Below are 22,435 nucleotides of genomic sequence, written 5' to 3'. Positions count from 1 at the left end.
AATCTGCACATCAAAATCTCTGGACACACATTTACCTATGTAACAAACCTGCATATGTACCCCAAACTTAAAATAAAAGTTTTTTTAAAAATAAAGTTATTTATGTATAATTAAGAATTTTTTTCTAGAAAAGAGCTTCCTTTTAAAATAACTCAACATGAACTATATATCTATAAAAGGTTTTAAGCAATATATCCTCAGTTATAATGTAGAGTAGAAGTTAATTCTAAGTTTAGAAAAATCAACTGCTAGGCAGGTGTCAGCAAAGTATAGCCTGCAAGCCAAGTTCAGCCCACCACGTTTTACATTTTTTAATGGTTGCAGAACATCAAAAGATGAACAATATTTCATGACATGAAAATCATAGAGAATTCAAAATTTCAGTGGCTAGAAATAAGGTTGACTGGAATACAGACACACATTTGTTTACATATTATCTGTGGCTGCTTCTGTGCTACAACATCAGAGTTGAGTAGTTGTAACCAACTAAGTGGCCCATAAAAAACCTAAAATATTTACCATCTGGACCTTTAAAGAAGAAGTTTGCCAACCTCTGTGCCAGGGCTACCATTAAGTATAATCCCTTTAGTGAAAAATATATATATTGATGCAAAAACACTTTCATATTATTTAAAATAAAAATCATTACTGATTATTATACTTTTAACTAATGATTATCATGTATTCTAGAGTCTATGAACACACACCAGTGGGCATAAGACCATGCTGAACAAGTATAATGGCATAATGCACACTATTGTCACCATCAGAAAAGAAACTCTAAATAACAATCTGCCCTACTGATGAGTCTATAAAATAGCATTTTCAGTTCTCTTCTCTACTAAAAATACAAAAAACTAGCTGGGCGTGGTGGCGGGCGCCTGTAGTCCCAGCTACTTGGGAGGCTGAGACGGGAGAATGGCGTGAACCCGGGAGGCGGAGCTTGCAGTGAGCCCAGATCACGCCACTGCACTCCAGCCTGGGAGACACAGCGAGACTCCATCTCAAAAAAAAAAAAAAAACTTCAATTGAATACAAATCATTAAAAAAATTCCAAGGTAGTAAAGAGGTTGGAGAAACTATTATATGTTTTCTAAAGCTTACTGGTTTTGCTTAAGTTTATCAAATTCATCAATTGATATAAGAATGTAATAAAACTTAAAAACTGAATGTATTATAATAAATATCACCTAGTCTATTTACTGTCAGGTGACACTAGTCTCTAATAAAGACAAAGCGACCTCTTTTAGCTTCAATTTCAATGACCATTTAATGAATCTTTGTTTTATGCAGATATATAAACATAACTACTGAAATAAGCTTGTATATTTATAATTGTATAATAACCAGATACTTGAAATGTCCTGTTGGGATGATGAGTGATGCCACTACTATTTGTTATGCATCCTGTAAAGGTTACAGCCAGAAATGCTCAACGTGACTGCTTATTTGTAAAATCATACCTAATTTCCCAACTACTACATACAAAGGAAATGACCAGCTGAAGTTTGCATTAATATGAAGTCATTACTTCGTTGTTTTTGTTAACTTCAAAACAGTCTGAAACTGAACCATTATCCAATTATAAATTATATAATTTTGCCACTGCTAGTGATATTTATGTGGTGAAATCTGTATCAGTTCTCATTATAATGTAAACATTGTTTGAAATGAATTTAGCAAGATAACTGGACCGTTTACACCTTATGATCCTAGCATTCTTTCATCAATGTTCATTTGCATTCTCATCAGTATGCATGGGATTTTCACTGAACTTTAATATTCCTATTAGAATATAACCCACTATAATAAGATTAAAGGTGAGTATGCAAATTAAAGCACCCATTAATCACTTAAAAAGACTAGAAGAATCAAGCAAGAAAATATTTCATGAAGCATACATTTTTCAAATCTCCATACGTGCTAAAAATGGCAAATACACCTTTAGAAAAGTTGTCAGCAGAGGCTAAAGTAAATGAAATATTCTATCACCAGATCCAGTAGGTAACCATTCAGAATCAAAATTATGGAAAGGTTATCAATAGTCTGCATCCAAAAGATATTACATTAGAAATATGTGCTTACTTCACTTATGGAAGAGACTGTAATAAAGCCTCATCTTTAAAAAAATAATCTTTGCTAGTTCTGAGTGTTGACACTTCATAAAGGACTATAAAAATAAGAGAGTCACAGTTTTCACTGTGAAAATCTTTCAAAGGATATATTAAGAAACAAATCATTTTCCAATTATTGACTTTTAAGGATATCTTAGGGATATCATTAAATTAAGTTGGCATCTTTAAGTTGCAAATTTTGTGGTGCTCATAGCTATTACTGTCTTTTTTCTTAATCAACTTTATTGAGGTATAATTTACAAAATACTGTGAGCCATTTCATGTGTGCAATTCCACAGCTTCTAACAGAAATGTTTACAATCCTGTGATTAGCACCACAATCAATAGACAGAACATTTCCATCACCTATAAAAGTTCCCCAGTCTGTTTACATGGAAACACTCACCTTACCCTACCCATAGTCCCCAGGCAATGAGTGATACTCTTAAGGTAGCCTATACAATCACCAACCCCTGGTATCCATACATTTGTATTATCTCTTCTCCTTCAGTGAGGGTAGGACCCATGACTTCTAATTATAAGAACATGGCAAAGGTGATGGGATATATGTGCTCATGTGATTACATTATATAAGATTATGGTGCTTATTTGGCTGGAGTATTCTTCCACCTGGCTGGCTGTAAGGAAAATGTGGCCATATTGGGAAACACCACTGGCAAGAAATTGCCAGTGACCTCTAGGACTCAGTGTGGTCTTTGGCCAACAACTAGCAAAAATGCGAAGCTCTCAGTCTTATAACTGCAACGGACTGAATGCTGCCAACAACCACACAAGTGTGATGGTAGAGTTTTTCCTAATCAAGTCTCTAGATGAGAACCCAGCCTTGGGGTGATTACAGCTTAGTGAAACCCTTAACTAAAGAACCTAGCTAGGCTGTGCTTGGGCTCCTGATGCACAGAAACTGTAAGATAATAAATGTGTCTTATTTTAAGTTATTATTATTGTGGTAATGTTGACATACAGCAATAAAAACAAACACAATGAGCATATCAGCAGTTCGTTATTTTTTATTGATGTGTAGTATTCCTTTGCATGGAAGTATGACAATTTGTTTATCCTCTCACTTGTTGGATATTTTAGTGGTTTTCAGTTTTTGGCTATTATGAATGAAGCTGCTGGGAAAATTCGGGTACAAGAATTTGGTTGGACTTATGTATTTATGCCTCTGGGTGAATACTTAGCCACAGAATGTCCAGGTTGTAGGATAAGTGTATGTTTAAACTGTTAAAGAACTAATAAACTGTTTTCCAAAGTAGTAGTAACATTTTACACTCTAGTCAGAAATACATGAAAATTTCAGGTACTTTACATCTTCATGAATGTATTGTCAGTTTTGTTGGTATTGTCAATTTTTAAAATTTTAGTCAGTCTAGTTGTATGTAGTGGTACTTCACTGTTGTTTTAATTAGCATCCCTTGATGACTACTGATTTTACATATTGTCTTAGACTGCTTCAGCTGCCATAACAAATCACCACAGACTGGGTGGCTTAAACAACAGAAATGTATTTTCTCACAGTTCTGGAGGCTGGAAGTCTGAGATCAAGGTGCCAGTATAATCGGATTCTTTCTGGGGCCTCTTCTCATGGCTTGTAGGCAGCCATCTTCTCAATGTGTACCCACATGACTTCTTCTTTTGTGCATGCTCAGGGAGAGAGTACAGCTCTCTGGTGCCTCTTCTCCTAAGGGCACTAATATCATCATTAAGTCCTCACCCTCATGACCTCATCTAACTCTAATTACCTCCCAAAGGTCCCATATTTCTAAATACCATCATATTTAGAGTTAGGGCTTGAACACATGAATGGGGTAGAAGAGTGTGTGGGAACCACAAACATTTAGTCCACACCATAAATCCTCTTTGGTAAAGTGTCTGTTTATACCTTTTGCCCATTTTAAAATTAATGTTTCTCTTACTGAGGTGTGAGAGTCCTTTACATATTCTGAATACAAATTCGATGTTAGACATGTATGGCAAATTTTTCTCCTTGTCTATGGCTTGTATTTTCCTTTGCTCTAATAAATCTGTTAAAAATAAGAATCTGTAAAATTTTAGTGAAGTCCAATTTATCATTTTTTTTAAAACTGTGTTTTAGGGTCCTATCTAATAGCTTTTTGAGTACTCATAATTGAAAGATTTTTGTTCATCTTTTTCTTCTAAAAGTTTATTAGTTTTAGCTTTATATTTAGGTCTGTGATAAATTCCAAGTTAAATTTCTTGGGGGATTATATAAGGTAATGTTCAAGGTTTGTATTTTTCCATATGGAAATTCAGTTGTTCAACACAAGCTATTGGAAAGAATTTTCTTTGCTATTGAAAAATCAATTGACCATATAAGTGTGAGAAAATTTCTAGATATTCAGGTTGGTTCCATTAATTTTATAACTATCCTTACATAAGTACCAAACCACCTTGATAAATGTAGGTTTATATTAAGTTAAATTCTCCATTCTTGTTCTTTCTCAAAAAAAGTTTTGAGTATTCTAGGTTCTCTGCATGTTAATACAAAATTTAAAATCAGCATATCAATTCCAAAAAGGCTGCTAGTATTTTGATTGGAGGGCACTGAATTTACAGATCATTTTGAAGGGAAATAATGTCTTTTAAGTATTAACTCTTCTGATCTATGAAAATTGTACATCTCTCTATTTAAGTCTTCTTTAATTTTTCTCAGTAATATTTTATATTTTTCTTTTCTTCCTTTCTTTTTTTTTTTAAGAGACAGGATCTTGCTGTGTCACCCAGGCTGGAGAGCTGTGGAGTGATTACAGCTCACTATAACCTCAAACTTCTGGGCTCAAGTGATTCTCCCATCTCAGGCTCTCGAGTAGGCTGGGAAGACTACAGGTGCACACCACCATGCCTGGCTAAAGCGTTTACTTTTTGTAGAGACAAGGTGTAGCTATGTTGTCCAGGTTGGACTGCAAGTCCTGGCCTCAACTGATCTTCCCACTTTAGCCTCCCAAAGTACTAGCATTGTAGCCGTGAGCCACCTCACCCGGCTGATATTTTATGTTTTTCAATGTAAAGGTCTTGGATTTATTTTTGCACATTTATCCCTAAATCTTCAAGTTTTTAATAGTATTTTAAGTAATATAATTTAAAATTTTACTTAGGAATTGTTTGGTATTATTATGTAGATATATAATTGATTTTATATTCCCCTGTATCTTGAAAAGTTACAAAATTCACTTAATTTTTACATACTTTTTGTAGATTGTCTACATGTAATCACATCACCTGTTTCTTATCTGTATTCATTTCATTTATTTTTATTGATTTATTGCATTGACAAGGATTTTCCAAGATGATGTGAAATGTAAATAGTCAAAGAAGATATCCTTGTCTTGTTCCCAATCTTAGGGGGACAGTGTTCTGTCACCATTGAATGTGAGGTAAACTATAAATTTTTTTTTCCCCTCCTTAATGCCCTTTATGCTTCTTTTCTATTTTAAGTTTGTGGAGAATTTTTAATCATAAATGTATATTGAATTTTTATCAATTCTTTTCTGTACCAACTGGAATTAACTCAAGATTTTTCTCCTTTTTGTTATTATGCTGAATATAAATTGATTTTCAAATGTTAAACCAATCTGTATTAGTGGGATAAACTCCACATGGTCGTGGTATACTGCCCTTTTTATATATTGCTGGATTCAGGTTGCTAATATTTTGTTAGTGATTTCTATATCTATGTTTATGTAGGATATTGGTTTGTAGAATCTCTTTATTGTTTCTGTCAGGTTAATATCAGGTGAAACAGGGCCTGATAAAATGAGTACAGAAGTATTCCTATCTCCTACATTTCTGGAAAGAATATGTGGCCCATCCTGGTGAATGTTCCATGAGCACATGGAAAAAAATGTAGATTTTACAATTGCTCAGTGGAGTGTCCTATGTCAACTGGGTCATGTTGTTTGATGTAGCTGTCTTCTATGTCATTCTGACAATTTCTGCTTTTTGTGTGGCATTTCTAGACCATTTAAATTTACTGTACCTACTTACATAGGTTTAAATCTACAGATATTTGTATGCCTACATTCATAGCAGCATTATTCACAATAATCAAAAGGGGGAAGCAACTCCAGTGTCCATCATTTGATGAAGAGATAAACAACATGTGGTATCTATATATACAATGGAATATTATTCAGCCCAAAAAAAGGAATGAAATTCTGATATATCCTATAACATGGATGAACCATGAAGACATTATGCTGAGGGAAATAAATAAGCCAGACATAAAAAGGGCAAATACTGTATGGATCAACTTCTATGACATACTTAGAGTAGTCAGATTCATAGTGACAAAAAGTAGAATGGTGGTTGCCAAAGACTGGGAAAAAGGAGGAAATGGAGAGTTGTTTTTCAATGGGCATGAAGTCCAGTTTGGGAAGATGAAAAAATTTCTGATGATGAATGTTGCTGATAGTTGCAAACAGTGAATGTACCTACAGTCACTGAACTGTATACTCAAAAATGGCTAAAATGGAAATTTTTATGTTATGTATACTTTACCACAATGAAAAGACAGGATAATTTAAAAATAAAATCAATCAATGTAATAAATCATATTAACAGAATGAAAGAAAATAATCATAAAAATAATCTCAATAAATGAAGAAAAGACATTTGACAAAATCCAACAGCATTCATGATAAAAACTACCAGCAACCTAGGAATAGAAGAGAGCTTTTTAATCTGACAGCAGGCATCTAAAAAACCTTACAGCTAATATCACACCTAATAGTGAAAAACTGAATGCTTTCCCCCTGAGATCAAGAACAAGGCAAAGTTGTTCACTTTTACCAGTTCTACTCATCATTATTGTGGAGGTTCCTTGCCAGTGCAGTAAGGCAAGAGAAAACAAAGGCTTACACATGAGAATAGAAGAAACAGAAAGAAAAGATTGTTTATGCAGACAACCACAAGAAGTTTACAGTAAAGATGATACAATTGATAAGTGAGTTTAACAATGTCACTTAAAGTACACAGTTGATATATAAAATCAATTGTATTACTATGTATTATCAATGAATAATTTGAAATTGATATTTTAAAAAAACTAGCAACAGCACCAAAAAAAAATATCAAGAAACACTTAGGTATTAATTTAATAAAACATGTGCAAGATCTATAGTTGAAACTACAGACCAGAGGGGTAGCTCACACCTGTAATCCCGGCACTTTGGGAGGCTGAGGTGGGCAGATCACTTGAGGTCAGGAGTTCGAGACCAGCCTGGCTAACATGGTGAAATCCCATCTCCACTAAAAATAGAAAATTAGCTGGGCGTAATGGTGTGTGCTTGTAATCCCAGCTACTCATGAAGCTGAGGGAGGAGAATTGCTTGAACCCAGGAGGCAGAGGTTGCAGTAAGCAACAAAAATAAACAATGGGGAATGAAAAACCTATTCAATAAATGGTGCTGGGATAACCGGCTAGCCATACATAGACAAATGAAAGTTGACCCCTACCTTTCACCATATACAAAAATTAACTCAAGATGGTTTAAAGACTTAAATGTAAGACATCAAAGTATAATATCCAGAATCTATAAGAAACTTTAATAAATCAAAAAGAAAAAAACACCACCATTAAAAAGTAGGCAAAGGGCATGAACAGACACTTCTCAAAAGATATACACGTGGCCAACAAACATAAAAAAATACTCAAGATCACTAATCATCTGAGAAATGCAAATCAAAACCACAATCAGATACTATCTCACACCAGTCAGAATGGCTATTATTAAAAGTCAAAAAATAACAGATGTTGGTGAAGTTGCAAAGAAATGGGAACACTTATACACTGTTGGTGGGACTATAAATTAGTTCAGTCTATGTGGATAGCAGTTTGGCGATTCTCAAAGAACTACTTATAAAAATAGAACTATCACTTGACCTACCAATTCCATTACTGAGTATATACCCAAAGAAAACGAAATTGTTCTACCACAAACACACATGCATTTGCATGGTTATTGCAGCACTATTCACAATAGCAACTACGTGGAATCAACTTAGATACCCATCAATTGTAGATTGGATAAAGAAACTGTGGTACATATACACCATGGACTAGTATGCAGTCATAAGAAAGGATGAAGTAATGTCCTTTGCAGCAACATGGATGCATCTGGAGAACATAATCCAAAGTGAATTAATGTAGAAACAGAAAACCAAATACTTCATGTTCTCCCTAATAAGTGAGAGCTAAATACTGAGTATACATGAACATAAAAATGGGAACAACAGAAACTAGGGAGGGTACCATGCTCACTATTTGGGTGACAGGTTCAGTTGAAGCCCAAACCTCAGAATCATGCGATATATCCATGTAAGAAACATGCACATGTAACTCCTGAATCTAAAATTTAAAAAAGAAAGAAAGAAAAGTAAAGTGTACTTGTAGGCATGGTGGTGTGTGTCTGTAGTCCCAACTACTTAAGAGGCTGAGGCTTGCTTGAGGCCAGGAGTTTGAGACCAGCGTGGGCCACATAGCAAGATCCCCATCTCTAAAAAATAAAGTATACACGTTCATTCTTGGCTTCTATTTCTTCCCCAAGAATGATGAATTCTATTTGCATGATCTCAGTAACTTCATTCTAGGTCCTTGCAGCCTAAAGCAGCAGCTCCATCAATACTTATACTCATGCACATTTTTTTTCGCCTGTGAATCATTGTTTTTATTAAGTGGGTCATTTACTGTTGAGGCTATATCTTCTCCAGTTTATCTTTGCTTTGGGGACTAACAAAAATTAAGAAGTATGGTCTTTCTGTCATAAGTGAAGACATGCTAAAAACATTTTTAACATCCATTTGGCAGTGCAGTGCCCTTCACACTTTGTTCCTTCAGCCATGCTTTCTGTTGGCTTTCCAATAACGTATGCTGATGAAGAAATATATTTTAGTTCCTTGCTAGATTGTTGTTTATTTCTGTTAAAGTTTTTACTACAGGCATTTTTATCACAACAGGAAGAACAAACGATTCCTAATGGTATGTAAGTTTTTGCTTTTGCTATTAAGAAACCTCAGAAAAGATTTCAAAACATTTATCATTAAATTTAAAGAAACTTTGGAAAGTCCTGGATTGAATATGATACAACTTTAAATATCTCTGGAAAAATTATAGAGGTTTGTCTGGGCATTTGATCTTTACATTTGATCTGTTACTTGGGATAACTTCATATTATATAACTTAGTATCTCAAGACTAATCTATGGTGAGGTTCTTCATTTAAAGAGGTTCTTCATTTAAAGAGATTGGGGCAAATCCATGTTTCAAACAGTCTTCTGGATTAAGTCAAATCCTGAGACTGGGAAAAGGGTCAGTTCTGACACTATTTTATTATATCCCCTGCCTGTATCATTATTACTATCTTCATTCAGTAATTTATTTTTCCAAGATGGCTACATTATTCTTTTACAGCTTTATTGAGGTATAATTGATGTACAATAAACTGCACACAAAGTGTAAAAACATTATACAGGCCCTAACTAACCATGACAAAAATTTTGGGAAAGAAGTTGGCAGACTCAAAATGATTTATTTCAAGACTTGTTACAAAGCCTCAGTAATCAAGATAATCAGCACTAGCAAAAGGATAAATAAGTAACTCCATGGATAGAAAAATGCAGAAATAGACACATCTGTAGTCAATTGATGTCTGACAAAGTTGCTCAGGCAATTCAATGGAAAAAGTAGTGTTCATTTAAAAAAACGGTGGTGGAAAATTAGATTGCCATATAAAACATGAAATTGATACCTACACAAAAATTAATTCAAAATGTATCATAGACTTTAATGTAAAACTCAAAACTGTAGAACCCCAAACTTCTAGAAGAAATCACAGGAGAAAATATTCTTGACCTCAGGTTAGGCAAAGATTTCTTTCATACAGCATTGAAACCATGATATATAAAAGCAAAAACATTGATAAACTGGAATTCATTATAATTAAGAATGTGTACTCTTTGAAAGGCACTGTCAAGAGAGTGAAAAGACAAGGCACAGACTGTGAAAAAATATTTGCTAATCACATTTCTGATAAAGGACTTGTATCTGTGATACATAGGAAATTCTCAAAACTAAGTAATTTTTTTAATTAAAAAAATTCTGGGCAAAAAGATATAAATAACAGTACACCAAAGAAGATATACAGATGGCAAATAAGTTCATGAAAAGATGCTCTAGGTCATTAGTCATTAGAAAAATAAAAATTAAAACCACAATGCGATATCAAAACCAGTTAGAATGGCTTAAATGTAATGAAACTGACAACAGCAATGACTGGAGAAGATGATGAACAACTTGAACTCTCATACACTACTAATGAGAATGCAAAATGGTACAGCCACATTGCAAAATATCTTGACAATTTTTTATAAAATCAAATTTACACTTAAATCCAAAATGGTACAGCCACATTGAAAAATATCTTGGCAGTTTTTCATAAAATCAAACCTACACTTAAAATAAAACCTATCAATCCTGCCCAAGGATTTATTTGAAAGAAAATTTCTGTTCACAGATTTGTACATGAATGTATATATGAATTAATATAGCAACTTCACTCATAATTGCTATAAAGTAGAAAGGACTCAAATGTCTTTCAACTAGTTAATGCAAAAAGATATATCAATATGACAGAATTCTAGTCAGCAATAAAAAGGAATAAACTTACTGATTCATGCAAGTACACAAGCAAATCTCAAATGTATTAAGTTATCTTTTAAAAAAAGTTGCCTTTTGCTTTGAGTCAAGATGGAGCAACAAGGACAAATTACATAAAATAACAATCTTCAAAATAATGGACATTGAATAATGTAACACGGTGGTCTCAGAGAATGTTAAATAAACGAAGGCTGCCCTCACAATTGCCCCAGCTTACCGCTTTGAGTTTCGGTTGTGCCCCAGGGAGGGAATCCTGTCAAAACCCAGCAGGCTATACACATTAAGAAGATGGAGCTGGGAGTCTAGGGAGACCAAGGTCACATAAGTTCACAGTTCAGAGTACCAGTTGGGTGACAGCTACATAGAGAACAAACCCTACAAGATTGGCAGAGGGCCCCACTAAGGAAAGGAAGTTCTGCAACTTTATAAAGGCATCTATGAGAAAAATCTACAAACAACATATTTAATGGTGAAAGACTGAATGCTAAGGTCAGAAACAATGCAAGAATATCCTCTCTAATCTTTTCTATTCAAGTGTACTGGAGATTCAACCAAATTGCTCTGGAAGTCCAGAGATTCTGCGTTGCAATGTGAGTCGATTTCAGATACTTCTTGAGTCATGAATCATACAGCATTAGAGATAGATGGAGGCTTAAAGGGTTTGAACTCAGCATTTTAGTTTTACAGATGAAAAACAGGGAGGTAAATCCCTTTGCCAAAACGACCAAGGTAGTAAATGACCATTGCAGAACATGGATGTAATGTAGGTCTTGATGCTAGAACAGGGATAGCACCATCTCGATCTATTATTTTATGAAGCTTACTTTGAAAATTCTTGATGAACTTCTGTGGCCTGAGAAAGACATGTTGAATAATTATGAACAATTATTAATCTTAAAAGCAATAAAAGTGGGTATGACATTTTAAACTGAGATATTAATTATGAACACTGTTAATGATAGACAGGTATGGTCTAATATACCTAAAAAGTAATTTTTACCTAACTCTCTTCTGAGCTTTTAATCTTCTGTTTTAATGAGTACATGTGATAAGTAAAGCTTAACTGGATCAGGGCCTTTCTGCCTCTTCCAACTATATTCTGCTTTGCATGTATTTTAGGGTTCTCATAAAAAATGTTTATTACCGTTAACAGGAAACAAGCTTAAACTTACCAAAAACAAGAAAAATAACAAAAATGAAAGATAAATACAACAATCTGAATTATAGAGAGACAAATATGAGAGCCTCTACATAAGAACTACAAATAATGCCATGAATTAAACTTACAAGGTTCACTGAAACTTTGTAACATTGCCCAGTAGTTAGTACTATACTATCTCCCACAGCTGAATCTTTGCCCAAGAATCTTCTATGTTTTCTTTTTTCTTGTGAGACGGGGTCTCACTCTGTCACCCAGGCTGGAGTGCAATGGCACGATCTCAGCTCACTACAATCTCTGTCTCCCAGGCTTAAGCAATCCTTCCACCTCAGCCTCCCGAGTAGCTGGGACTACAAGTATGTGCCACCACACCTGGCTAATTTTTTGTATTTTTGGTAGAGACGGGGTTTCACACGTCATATAGGCTGGTCTAGAACTCCTGGACTCAAGTTACCTGCCTGCCTCAACCTCCCAAATTATAGGCGTGAGCCACTGTACCTGATCGAATCTTCTATATATTTGAAAAAAATTGATCTGGTCTGCTGTTCCACGTCTTTCTTCTTAAAACAGACTATTTTCAGCAAGTCAGCAGACTCCCCAAAATGCCTTTTCCTTAAACATACTTACATAACATACTTTCAATTTGAAATGCATTCATTCAACAAATGTTGATTGAGCTTATATTTACTTAATATAAACTATTGAGCTAGGCCCTGAGAATACAAAAATGAATAAGGTAAGGATTCTTTTCTAAAAAATCTTCTAGTTAGGATGGAGGATGCAGATAAGTAAACAAGGAACCCCCCATAGTGTGTTAAGTGTCATGATTGAAAGAGGTCCAAAGTAAGATGAAAACAAAAAAAAAGGAACATCTCACCTATCACTGGGGGTAAGGGGCCAGGTCAGAAAAAGCTTACAAAGGGAATCAATGTCCACTCCAAAACTTGAGTAATAAATAGGAGTTAGCCAAATTATAAATGATGTAGGCAGTATAATATAATATTGAGTAAAAATTTGGAAGCAGATAATTTGGGTTCAAATCTGAGTTCTAGTTGCTATTGATACTTAGGAAGTTACTTAAATCACTCTTCTTCATTAGGAAGAATTAGAAGAGAATTTACACAATTTCTCACTACACATCTACCCATCTACCTGCATATATGCCCAGACTCTTTTTCTGCTATTACTATTGATGACTTTTCCTTTTGTTCAAAGGCCAATTCTTCCACCTGTTTACTAGATCCTGCCTCATCTTGTCTTCTCAAGGACTTCCTCTTTCCTGTAATTTTTCTTTCTGACTGGATGTTTCCCATCACTATTACAAAATTCTCTTCTGTCTTTAAAACAAAAGAAAATATTTATTGACTCCATTTTCCTCTCCAACTACTGCTTCATCATTCTCCTTTTCTTTACAGATAAACTCCTCATAAACACTGCCTATTCTCAGTCTCTCCAAATCCTCCCTTGCTATACTTTTTTTCTTATCATGCATTTGCTCCTACCACTCTACAGAACTATTTTTGTCAGACGTCCCTGTTCTTAAAGCAGAGTTAATTTTCAGTCCTCATTTGACATTTTGATTACTTCTTCCTCCTTGCTATTTGGCTTCTAGTACATGACACGTTTCTTTTTTTTCCCTACTTTACTGGCAGCTCCTTTTTGGTCTCCATTGTCTCTAAACTTTGGAGCAGCCTAAGGGTCACTGTTTGAATTTCCCATTTTGTATTTACACTCATTCTGTGTGTGATCTCTTCAGTCTCATTGCTTTATATACCATTTATTTGCTGACAACTCCCAAATTATATCTCTAGTACAGATATGTCCACTAAATTCGTGGCTCATATACAATTTAACATCTCTACTTGGATGTCTAATAGGCATCTCAAACTTAGCATGTCCAAAATTGATTTCATTTTTCCACCCCTAACTTGCTCCTTTCACAGTCCTGCACACGTCAGTTAACAGCAACTCCTTTTTCCAGGTGAGGACAAAACAGCTTAAGAGTAATTACTGTATGCTTTCCTCTCATGTTCCGTATCCAGTATGTCATCAAATCCTGTTGGTCCTACTTTTACCATAGATCCGGAATGCAACTTCTTCTTTCCACTCCCACTGTTACTCTGGCCCAAGTCACAATTAAACTCTTGCCTAAATTATGACAAGAACTTTCTGACTCCATATTTTGCCTATGTTCCCCTAAGTCTATTTGCAATGCAGCTGCCATAGTGATCCTGTTAAATATACCGCAGAACATATGACTACTCTTTTCAAAACCCTACAATGGCTTCCAGTCTCACTAAGAGTAAAAGCCAGAGTCTTTAAAACGGCCTACAAGGCCCCACAGATAGACAATCCTGTTAACTGTCTAACCTTATCTATTAATTTCTCTCTCCTTCTATCCCAATCACACTGGCTTCCTTGCTGTTCTTTAAACATCTGAGCATGTTCCTGCCTCAGGGCTTTTATACTTGCTCTCCAGTATTGCTCCTCAGCTAGTTAGCTGCATGACTAGCTCCTTCTGTTTTTATTCGGAAGTCATCGCAGTAAAGTCTTTTCTGAACACTATTTAAAACTGCAAAATGGCCGGGCGCCGTGGCTCACGCCTGTAATCCCAGCCCTTTGGGAGGCCGAGGCGGGCAGATCATGAAGTCAGGAGATGGAGACCATCCTGGCTAACACAGTGAAACCCCGTCTCTACTAAAAAATACAAAAACACAATTAGTCAGGGGTGGTGGTGGGCACCTGTAGTCCCAGCTACTCGGGAGGCTGAGGCAGGAGAATGGCGTGAACCCGGGAGGCGGTACTTGCAGTGAGCTGAGATCACGCCACTGCACTCCAGCCTGGGCGACAGAGCGAGGCTCCGTCTCAAAAAACAAAACAAACAAACAAACAAACCAAAAAATTGCAAAACCTTCCCCAACACTCCCTATGCCCTTTCCCTGCTTTATTATCTGGGGCCATTAACATACAATATAGTACAGTTATTTATCCGGTGTATTGTCTTTCTCCCACCTTAGAACATAAGCTCTATGAATGTAGAGGTCCTTAATAGATACCTACTAAATAAATGAAGAAAAAGGGCACATTGTTTAATCTACACTGTGGGAGAATATGCAACATGCAGGTCCCAGTATTCTGTTTCTAATAATTCATAAATATAATATTCATCTGAACCCGAAAATACTTAATTTACTTTTTCATGGTGTTGAGCTATTATTTTTCACATTTAATTGATGTGTACCACCATAAAAATAATTTTTGTTTAGTGTTTGATTGATACATTTGTTTTAAACATATGTCCCGTGGGAGAGTTATGCCGAATTACTAGATCAGGACAGCCATAAACAGATTAGAACTTCATTCAAACTCTCTGAAAGTCTCAAAGGCTGAAAAATGAATCATTACCTACTCATTTATTTATAACTTATTTCTATAAACATCTTAATTCTATACTATTATTGGAAAAAATGATAAAAACAAACTAACTCTAAGAAGGTGCACGCATTATCCAAGAATTGTAAATGTAGTTTATAACACTGGAGAGTCTGCTAAAATAAGAAAGCTCAATTACCCCTCCTAGAAGTTGCCAATTTATATTCTGTATTTCTTCAAAAAACCTTTGGTATCTACTTATTTTTGTGGTTTTTTAAAATCATAGTTCTAGTATCTTCATAGCTAGTAAGCAGAAATGGAAAAATATTTTTACTGAAATGATGTTTACATTCACATGCTGGCATAAAAGTAACATAATGCCTATAGCTAACATGTAAGATATCATGCTATGCCAACCAAGAAGCAATGAGCCTACTGTTTACCCGTGTATGAAGCTATATAACCCAGGCAAATTAACTAATCTTTTTAGGCCTTACGTACTCCATCTATTAAATGGGTGATATGGTTTGGCTCTGTGTCCCTACTCAAATCTCATTTCTAATTGTAATCCCCACGTGTCGAAGGAGGGACGTGATTAGATCATGGGGGTGGTTCCCCCATGCTGTTCTTGTGAAGTGAGTGAGTTCTCATGAGATCTGATGGCTTTGTAAGTATTTGGAAGTTCCTCCTTCATTATTGTCTCTCCCGCTGCCACGCAAAGAAGGTGCTTGCCTCCCCTTTGCCTTCTGCCATGATTGTAAGTTTCCTGAGGCCTCCCCAGGCATGCAGAACTGTGAGCCAATTAAGCCTTTTTCCTTTTTAAATTACCCAGTTTCAGGTATTTCTTTTTTTTTTTTTTTGAGACGGAGTTTTGCTCTTGCTGCCCAAGCCAGAGTGCAATGGCGCAATCTCAGTTCACTGCAACCTCCACCTCTCAGGTTCAGACAATTCTCCTGCCTCATCCTCCTGAGTAGCTGCGATTACAGGCCTGTGTCACCACACCTGGCTAATTTTTTGAATTTTTTGTTTTTTTTCTGAGATGGAGTCTCGCTCTGTCACCAGGCTGGAGTGCAGTGGCGTGATATCAGCTCATTGCAACCTCTGCTTCCCAGGTTCAAGTGATTCTCCTGCCTCAGCCTCCCGAGTAGCTGGGACTACAGGCACGTGCCACCATGCCCAGCTAATTTTTGTATTTTTAGTAGAGACAGGGTTTTACCATGTTGGCCAGGATGGTCTTGATCTCTTGACCTCATGATCCGCCTGCCTTGTCCTCTCAAAGTGCTGAGATTACAGATGTGAGCCACCACACCTGGCCTAATTTTTTGTATTTTCAGTAGAAACGGGGTTTCACCATGTTAGCCAGGCTGGTCTCGAACTCCTGACCTCAGATGATCTTCCCGCTTCAGCCTCCCAAAATGCTGGGATTACAGGCGTGAGCCACCACTCCCGGCCTCGGGTATTTCTTTATAGCAGTGTGAAAATGACCTAATACACTGGGTTAATTACAGTGTCTACCTTATGGGATTTTGTGATAATTAAACACAGTGATGGTAAAGTAATGGCATAATATCAGGCATACAGGTAAATACTTGATATGTGTTAAGCGATATATACAATAAAGGTATTGAGGTTTCAGTTAAGGCTCTTTTAGTTGCACATACCAAAAGCTAACTCAAGCTAGATTTCATGTATTCAATACATACTGATTAAGTACCTACTAGGTACCTTACGATGTGCCAGGCACTATGCTAGGAACTGGTAAGCAAAAAAACGGAAATACATAACATGGTTATCAGGTGCCATTTTGAACTCAGTCTTGCAGCTGAACTTCACTCAGAGAGAAACTGAACTGGGAACCAGAAAGCTGTTGGAAAACTAGGAAATATTCTATGTACTTCTCATTGTGAACTAGTTTCCATTTTATTCTCAGTAAATCAGCTTTTTCTGCAATATCACCTTTTCTAAAATCAATTAGCTTTTTTATGCAATAAAACTTTGATGGTAGACTGAAGGTGACCACTTACAAGGTACTAAGTTCATATGTTACTGTTAGACCCACACCGAGAGACCAACTGCTGCTGTTTGTCTCCTTTTGATCTTTTATTTTAATTTCAAAGTCTTAGGAAAGAAATCAAGCATCCATCCTTGTCTTAACAGGAGGTCAGTTAACATAGAGTTATTGTGAGTTGAAAAAATACTCCAAATGGTATCTGCAGCAAGTATCATGCATAATTTATAAAAGAAAAAACTAAAAGTTTAAATTACTTTGCAAGTTCATGTGTGTAGTGAGTGCCAGAAACAGGATTCAAATCCTAAGACTGTGCAAGTGCTGGGTCACTACATGAAAGTGAGTGCCTGCTTAAATTTTGCATCTTAGGATTTTGGCTTGCCTCACCTTAGTCCCAGCTCTACTAATGCTTAATAGTTCTTTTTGCTGTACATGCATCTGCTTACTAAAATTCGGCACCTTTACAACTTCCAAAGAAATGCAATGTTAAAAAAACAGGTTCAAACATTCAGAGACTAAAACATTTTTGCAAAGAGAAACAGTATATAATTATATATGCTCTTATTGAGTTTGTATATTGTTATACAATTTACCTCCCAGGAGATTCCACTAAAAGCAGAAACTTACCTTCCCATTCTGTTGGAATATCCCCTATTTCATAGTCTACTTCTTTTTTATTTGCTCCTTCTACAATTCTCTTCTCTCGAATAGTTTGTCCTACAAGACAAAAGTCATTAATACATTTTTAAACGAACCTATGATACAGTAGTTACTACAATTAATCTTTTAATATTGCATAACCCCTTATATGGTTGAAGAATTAACAGGAAAAAGAGAATAGATTTCATTTTGAATTAGGTATATTACAAAAGGCAAATTCTAAACTACTGCAAAAATTTATAATTATTTACCACAGCGTACAAAAATTAATGGTAGGCCAGCTGCAGTGGCTCACGCCTATAATCCCAGCAATTTGGGAGGCCAAGCCAGGGGGATCGCCGGAGCTCAGGAGTTCGAGATCAACCTCGGCAACATGGTGAAACCCCATCTCTACTAAAATATAAAAAATTAGCCAGGCATGGTGGCACACACCTGTAGTCCCAGCTACTCTACTCAGGAGGCTGAAGCACGAGAATTGCTTGAGCCCGGGAGGCAGAGGCTTCAGTGAACCGAGATCGCGCCACTGCACTCCAGCTTGGGCTACAGAGTGAGACTCCATCTCAAAAAAAAAATAAATAAATAAATCTAGATTTAATGTACAGAAAAAGAGCCAAAAAAATTAATCCTATAGAGCACTAATGGCCAATAAAAAATATTTTAATAATCAACAGCAAGTTCAACTCCTCCTGACTTACATGGATATCTTACAGGTAGCAATGGATGCTGCAATCACCCAAGAAAATCGATATTCATGGCTGTTACCAAGTATGTAACGAACCACAAGACCCTGCAACCACCCTGTCCCTAATACACTGGCAAACCCAAGGAAACCAAGCCATGGGTTGAATTCTGTGGCCCATGTTAATCACTGGCTCTTTAGGGAATTTAAAAGAAGAATAACAAAACTGGTCATTGGTTTGGTTATGGCTATGGTAGACTGAAGGTGAGCACTTACAAGCTTCTAAGTTCATATGTTACTGTTAGAGCCACATTGAGAGACCAACTGCTGCTCTTTTGTCTTCCTTTGATCTTTTATCTTAATTTCAAAGTCTATGGTTCTTCAGATGAGAGATAAATATCTGGAGTGGAATAGCAGCAATGCAGAAACATGAAAGCAGAGAGAACAGTAAAATAAAACTTGGTGAGAATTCAAGAATGTAATGAGAATGCCTATTGCTTATATCTCTCAATAAAAGCTGATTAGTGCATATTTTAAGTTTATACAGAAGGCATAAAACTATTTGTTATTTTCTTCTGTTTTCAGAAAGTCTTCATTATATCTTTCAAAACAGCTTTGTCAAAATGGTTGCTTCAAAACATGTTTCTTTCTCATTGAAACTTTGAGCCTGGGGAAACCAGGTAGGCTTTCTACTTCCTACTATTTAACAAGTGTGCCTGCCTACTCCGGGGAATGTGAGCTGAGACAGAGAAGTCATCAGTGAGGAATGATAAAGGGAGCAGCATGGCTTAACAGTGATCAGACCAGCCAGGGAGAGAAATTTGGACCTTACAAAATAGTCCTTTCTCTCACCACTCCTAAGCCAGTCTTACACTATGCTAAATATACTGACTTACATAATTAAATAAATCAAACTTGATGCCTACAAATCTCTCTCCTACACTACCTGAGATTCTATTAACTATAAATTCCTTTAAGTGTGGACAGGAAACTCCTGGGAGTGACTGTACAGGAGAAAGAAAGACATAAAAGGAAAGCCTGAGAAGACTCAATGGCTGGTTTTATTTCTTCCATCTTAGTAATATTAAGTGAAAGGCTGAGAGTTCATAGACAACCCATTAACGGCTAATAAACCTTAAGTATGTGGTCAGGATGTTCTGCATTTCATTATGAGGTCATTTAATTAGGCTGATTTCATCCTAATGCAGAGGTTCCCCAAGTTCTACAAAGAGGAGTTACCTTTTGCTTATCTTATCCAGTAAATTTACAGTAGGACAAAGGACTGATAGTAAAAGTTGTAGGAACAAGGATTAGGGTACAAAGAGCATACAACAATGACAACTGCATTTCTCTCATAGTAGAGGCTCAATATATGTACATATATTTTTACTAAAACGCTATTTACATTCACATATAAATACATCATAACAAATTACTATAAATTTAGTATTTATAATTTAGCATCATTAAAGTATGCTTATATGACAATTTTCAAAATGTGTTAGTCAAATACCTATGTCTTCAAATAGTCCTTATCTAATTACTGAAATGTAAGAATGACTTTTTGGAGTAACAGTTATAGAGAGGAAAACTATTGTCTAAAATAAAAATGCAAATACGTGGGATCCTCAAAGTACATGTGTGTTCTATAAGTTTTTAAATGTAATCAATAAAGTTTAGCACATGGGGAGAGGATAGACAGGTCTATAGTTCTCAGTAGCAGTACTAAATGCATATATATTACAGGCATATCTGCAACAAAAAAATTAACTTTCTATTCCTACTCTTAGGTCTATCAACTTCATGTAAGGTCTCCCAAGGATTTAAAAACTCAAAAGTTATACCGATTTGTTTGTGTGTATGCATGTGTGTATGGAAACACAGGAAGAGTAATTAATTAGCTAGTTTAATTTCAGGACAATCACTGAATAAACCTTTGTTTAGAAATAGGTGAAATAAAGATTTTTTTAAAAAAGTATACATCTTTAGTAATATAAAATAAAGCTATTAGCTTATTAAATAAATTCTTTGTAATCAGATATGTTTATTTCCTCAATAAATTACTGTAAAACTACTCCCTTTTTTTGGAATAAATATTACTTGTTCAATTTTTATGAATTGGGAATGGAATTTATGCCTCCCACTGAGTAAGGAATTATGTACAAACTGTACACTTACTTATACTAATATGCTTTCATGCAATATTTGTAAAGACAACTCTATTTATCATAGCAAAAAAATTTCCATCCTAGTGAATAGAGCAAATTTAAGTACCTGCTCAAGTGTCAAAATTTTAGGATCTAATTTACATTTAAAAATTAACTTGGTAACAAAAACATTTAATACAATATATGTATAGGTTCAATAAGTACTAATACAACAAAAATAATTGACATTGGTGGACTCAATGAGTATTATTAAGCAAAAGAGTACATAGTTGTTTTATTTAATACTAAACAATATTATATTTAATTGAAACAGATTTGAATTCAGGAAGGTAGTAATGGTCAACAATCTATGGATTTAAAGACTGTAGATATAACAGTATATTTTTCTAAACTTTAAAAACTTTAAAGCTGGTTGCTGTTGAGCTAATTGCCCTAGGAGGATGGCAGATTTCCTATTTCTTTGTTTAGAAATATATGGAGGTCATTTAGTTTTTAAAAAAAGAAAGGAAGGAAGGAAGATTAAAAAAAATAAAAGGTGAGATCCCGAGGCATATTGTAGATGACAGGGATTTAGGTAAAAGACAGATTTCACCTGTTCTACTGAGCTTCTGGGATAACGTATGAGCATCCTGGACACAGACATGGGAAGGAGCCTCTAGAGCAGAATCCTAAACTTCAGCCTTTCAAGTACCATCTTTGCAATTTTTGCATACTTTAGAGTACTATATCCTAATATTTTTCTTTACAATAATTTGCATTTTTCTTCAATACTCATTTTTACCTTACTCTAAAAACTATTCATGTAATCACTGACTTAATGTGCTAGTTGTGTTTTTTGCTCACCCATAAAAATAGATTTAAAAAAATTAAAAGGGGTGTCTCTGTGTCATCGAAAATCATCTTAATAGACCACACTTGGGAAACCACACTGCAGACCACATTGGTTTGTAGAGACAGGCCCAGCCACACATACGGTGATACAGGGCATAGAAACCAATATAACCAGTAGGAAATTCCTATGGACAGGGAATGGCTGTTGAATATCGAAGTCTTGGATTATGTTTATCCTTGTTCAAAAAATCCTGTAATTCACAACAATGTTTTGTTGGGTTTGAAGGAAGAAGGGAGAGGTCCTAGATTTCCAGAAAGAGTCAGGGAAAAGAAAAAAAAAAGCACTAATATTTATGGCATGTTTACCATGTGCCAGACATTGAACTAAGTTTTAGCTCTGCATGAGTAATTTCATTTAAGCTTTACAATGCTATGAGGTAGTATTATTACTTCATTTTACTAAACAATTTATATATTTCATTTATAAAGAAATTGAGGTTTAAGAGAACTTAAGACATTTACTTGCTAGCAAACAGAAATCAGGATTTGAACATGGGTCTTTTAACTCCAGATCCTAGACACTTAACCACTAAGATATGCTGCCAGACTTTCAGATGACTACAAATGTTACATCTACAAATTGACTACATTTCAGTAGGTAAAATATAAGGGCTAAGCTAAAAGCAAAAGTTACTGCCATTTCTTAAAAGATTAAAAATCACCATTTCTTTCCAAAAAAGAAAAACCACT

At 35.4% G+C, this 22,435-nt stretch overlaps 1 protein-coding gene across 1 annotated transcript in view; it reads right to left on the bottom strand.

Annotated features, from left to right (window-relative positions):
• NDUFAF2 (NADH:ubiquinone oxidoreductase complex assembly factor 2) overlaps positions 1-22,435 on the bottom strand; it is a 200,727-nt gene that overhangs the window by 65,985 nt on the left and 112,307 nt on the right. Inside the window, exon 2 of the mRNA XM_025387917.1 lies at positions 17,975-18,064. Coding sequence (XP_025243702.1) covers positions 17,975-18,064 — 90 coding nt within the window. The remainder of the gene's footprint in view (positions 1-17,974; positions 18,065-22,435) is intronic.

Source organism: Theropithecus gelada, chromosome 6 (assembly GCF_003255815.1).
Source record: "Theropithecus gelada isolate Dixy chromosome 6, Tgel_1.0, whole genome shotgun sequence".
Lineage (NCBI taxonomy): Eukaryota > Metazoa > Chordata > Mammalia > Primates > Cercopithecidae > Theropithecus > Theropithecus gelada.
Note: the sequence above shows the minus strand (reverse complement) of the source record. Positions and strands in the feature narration are given on the sequence as shown.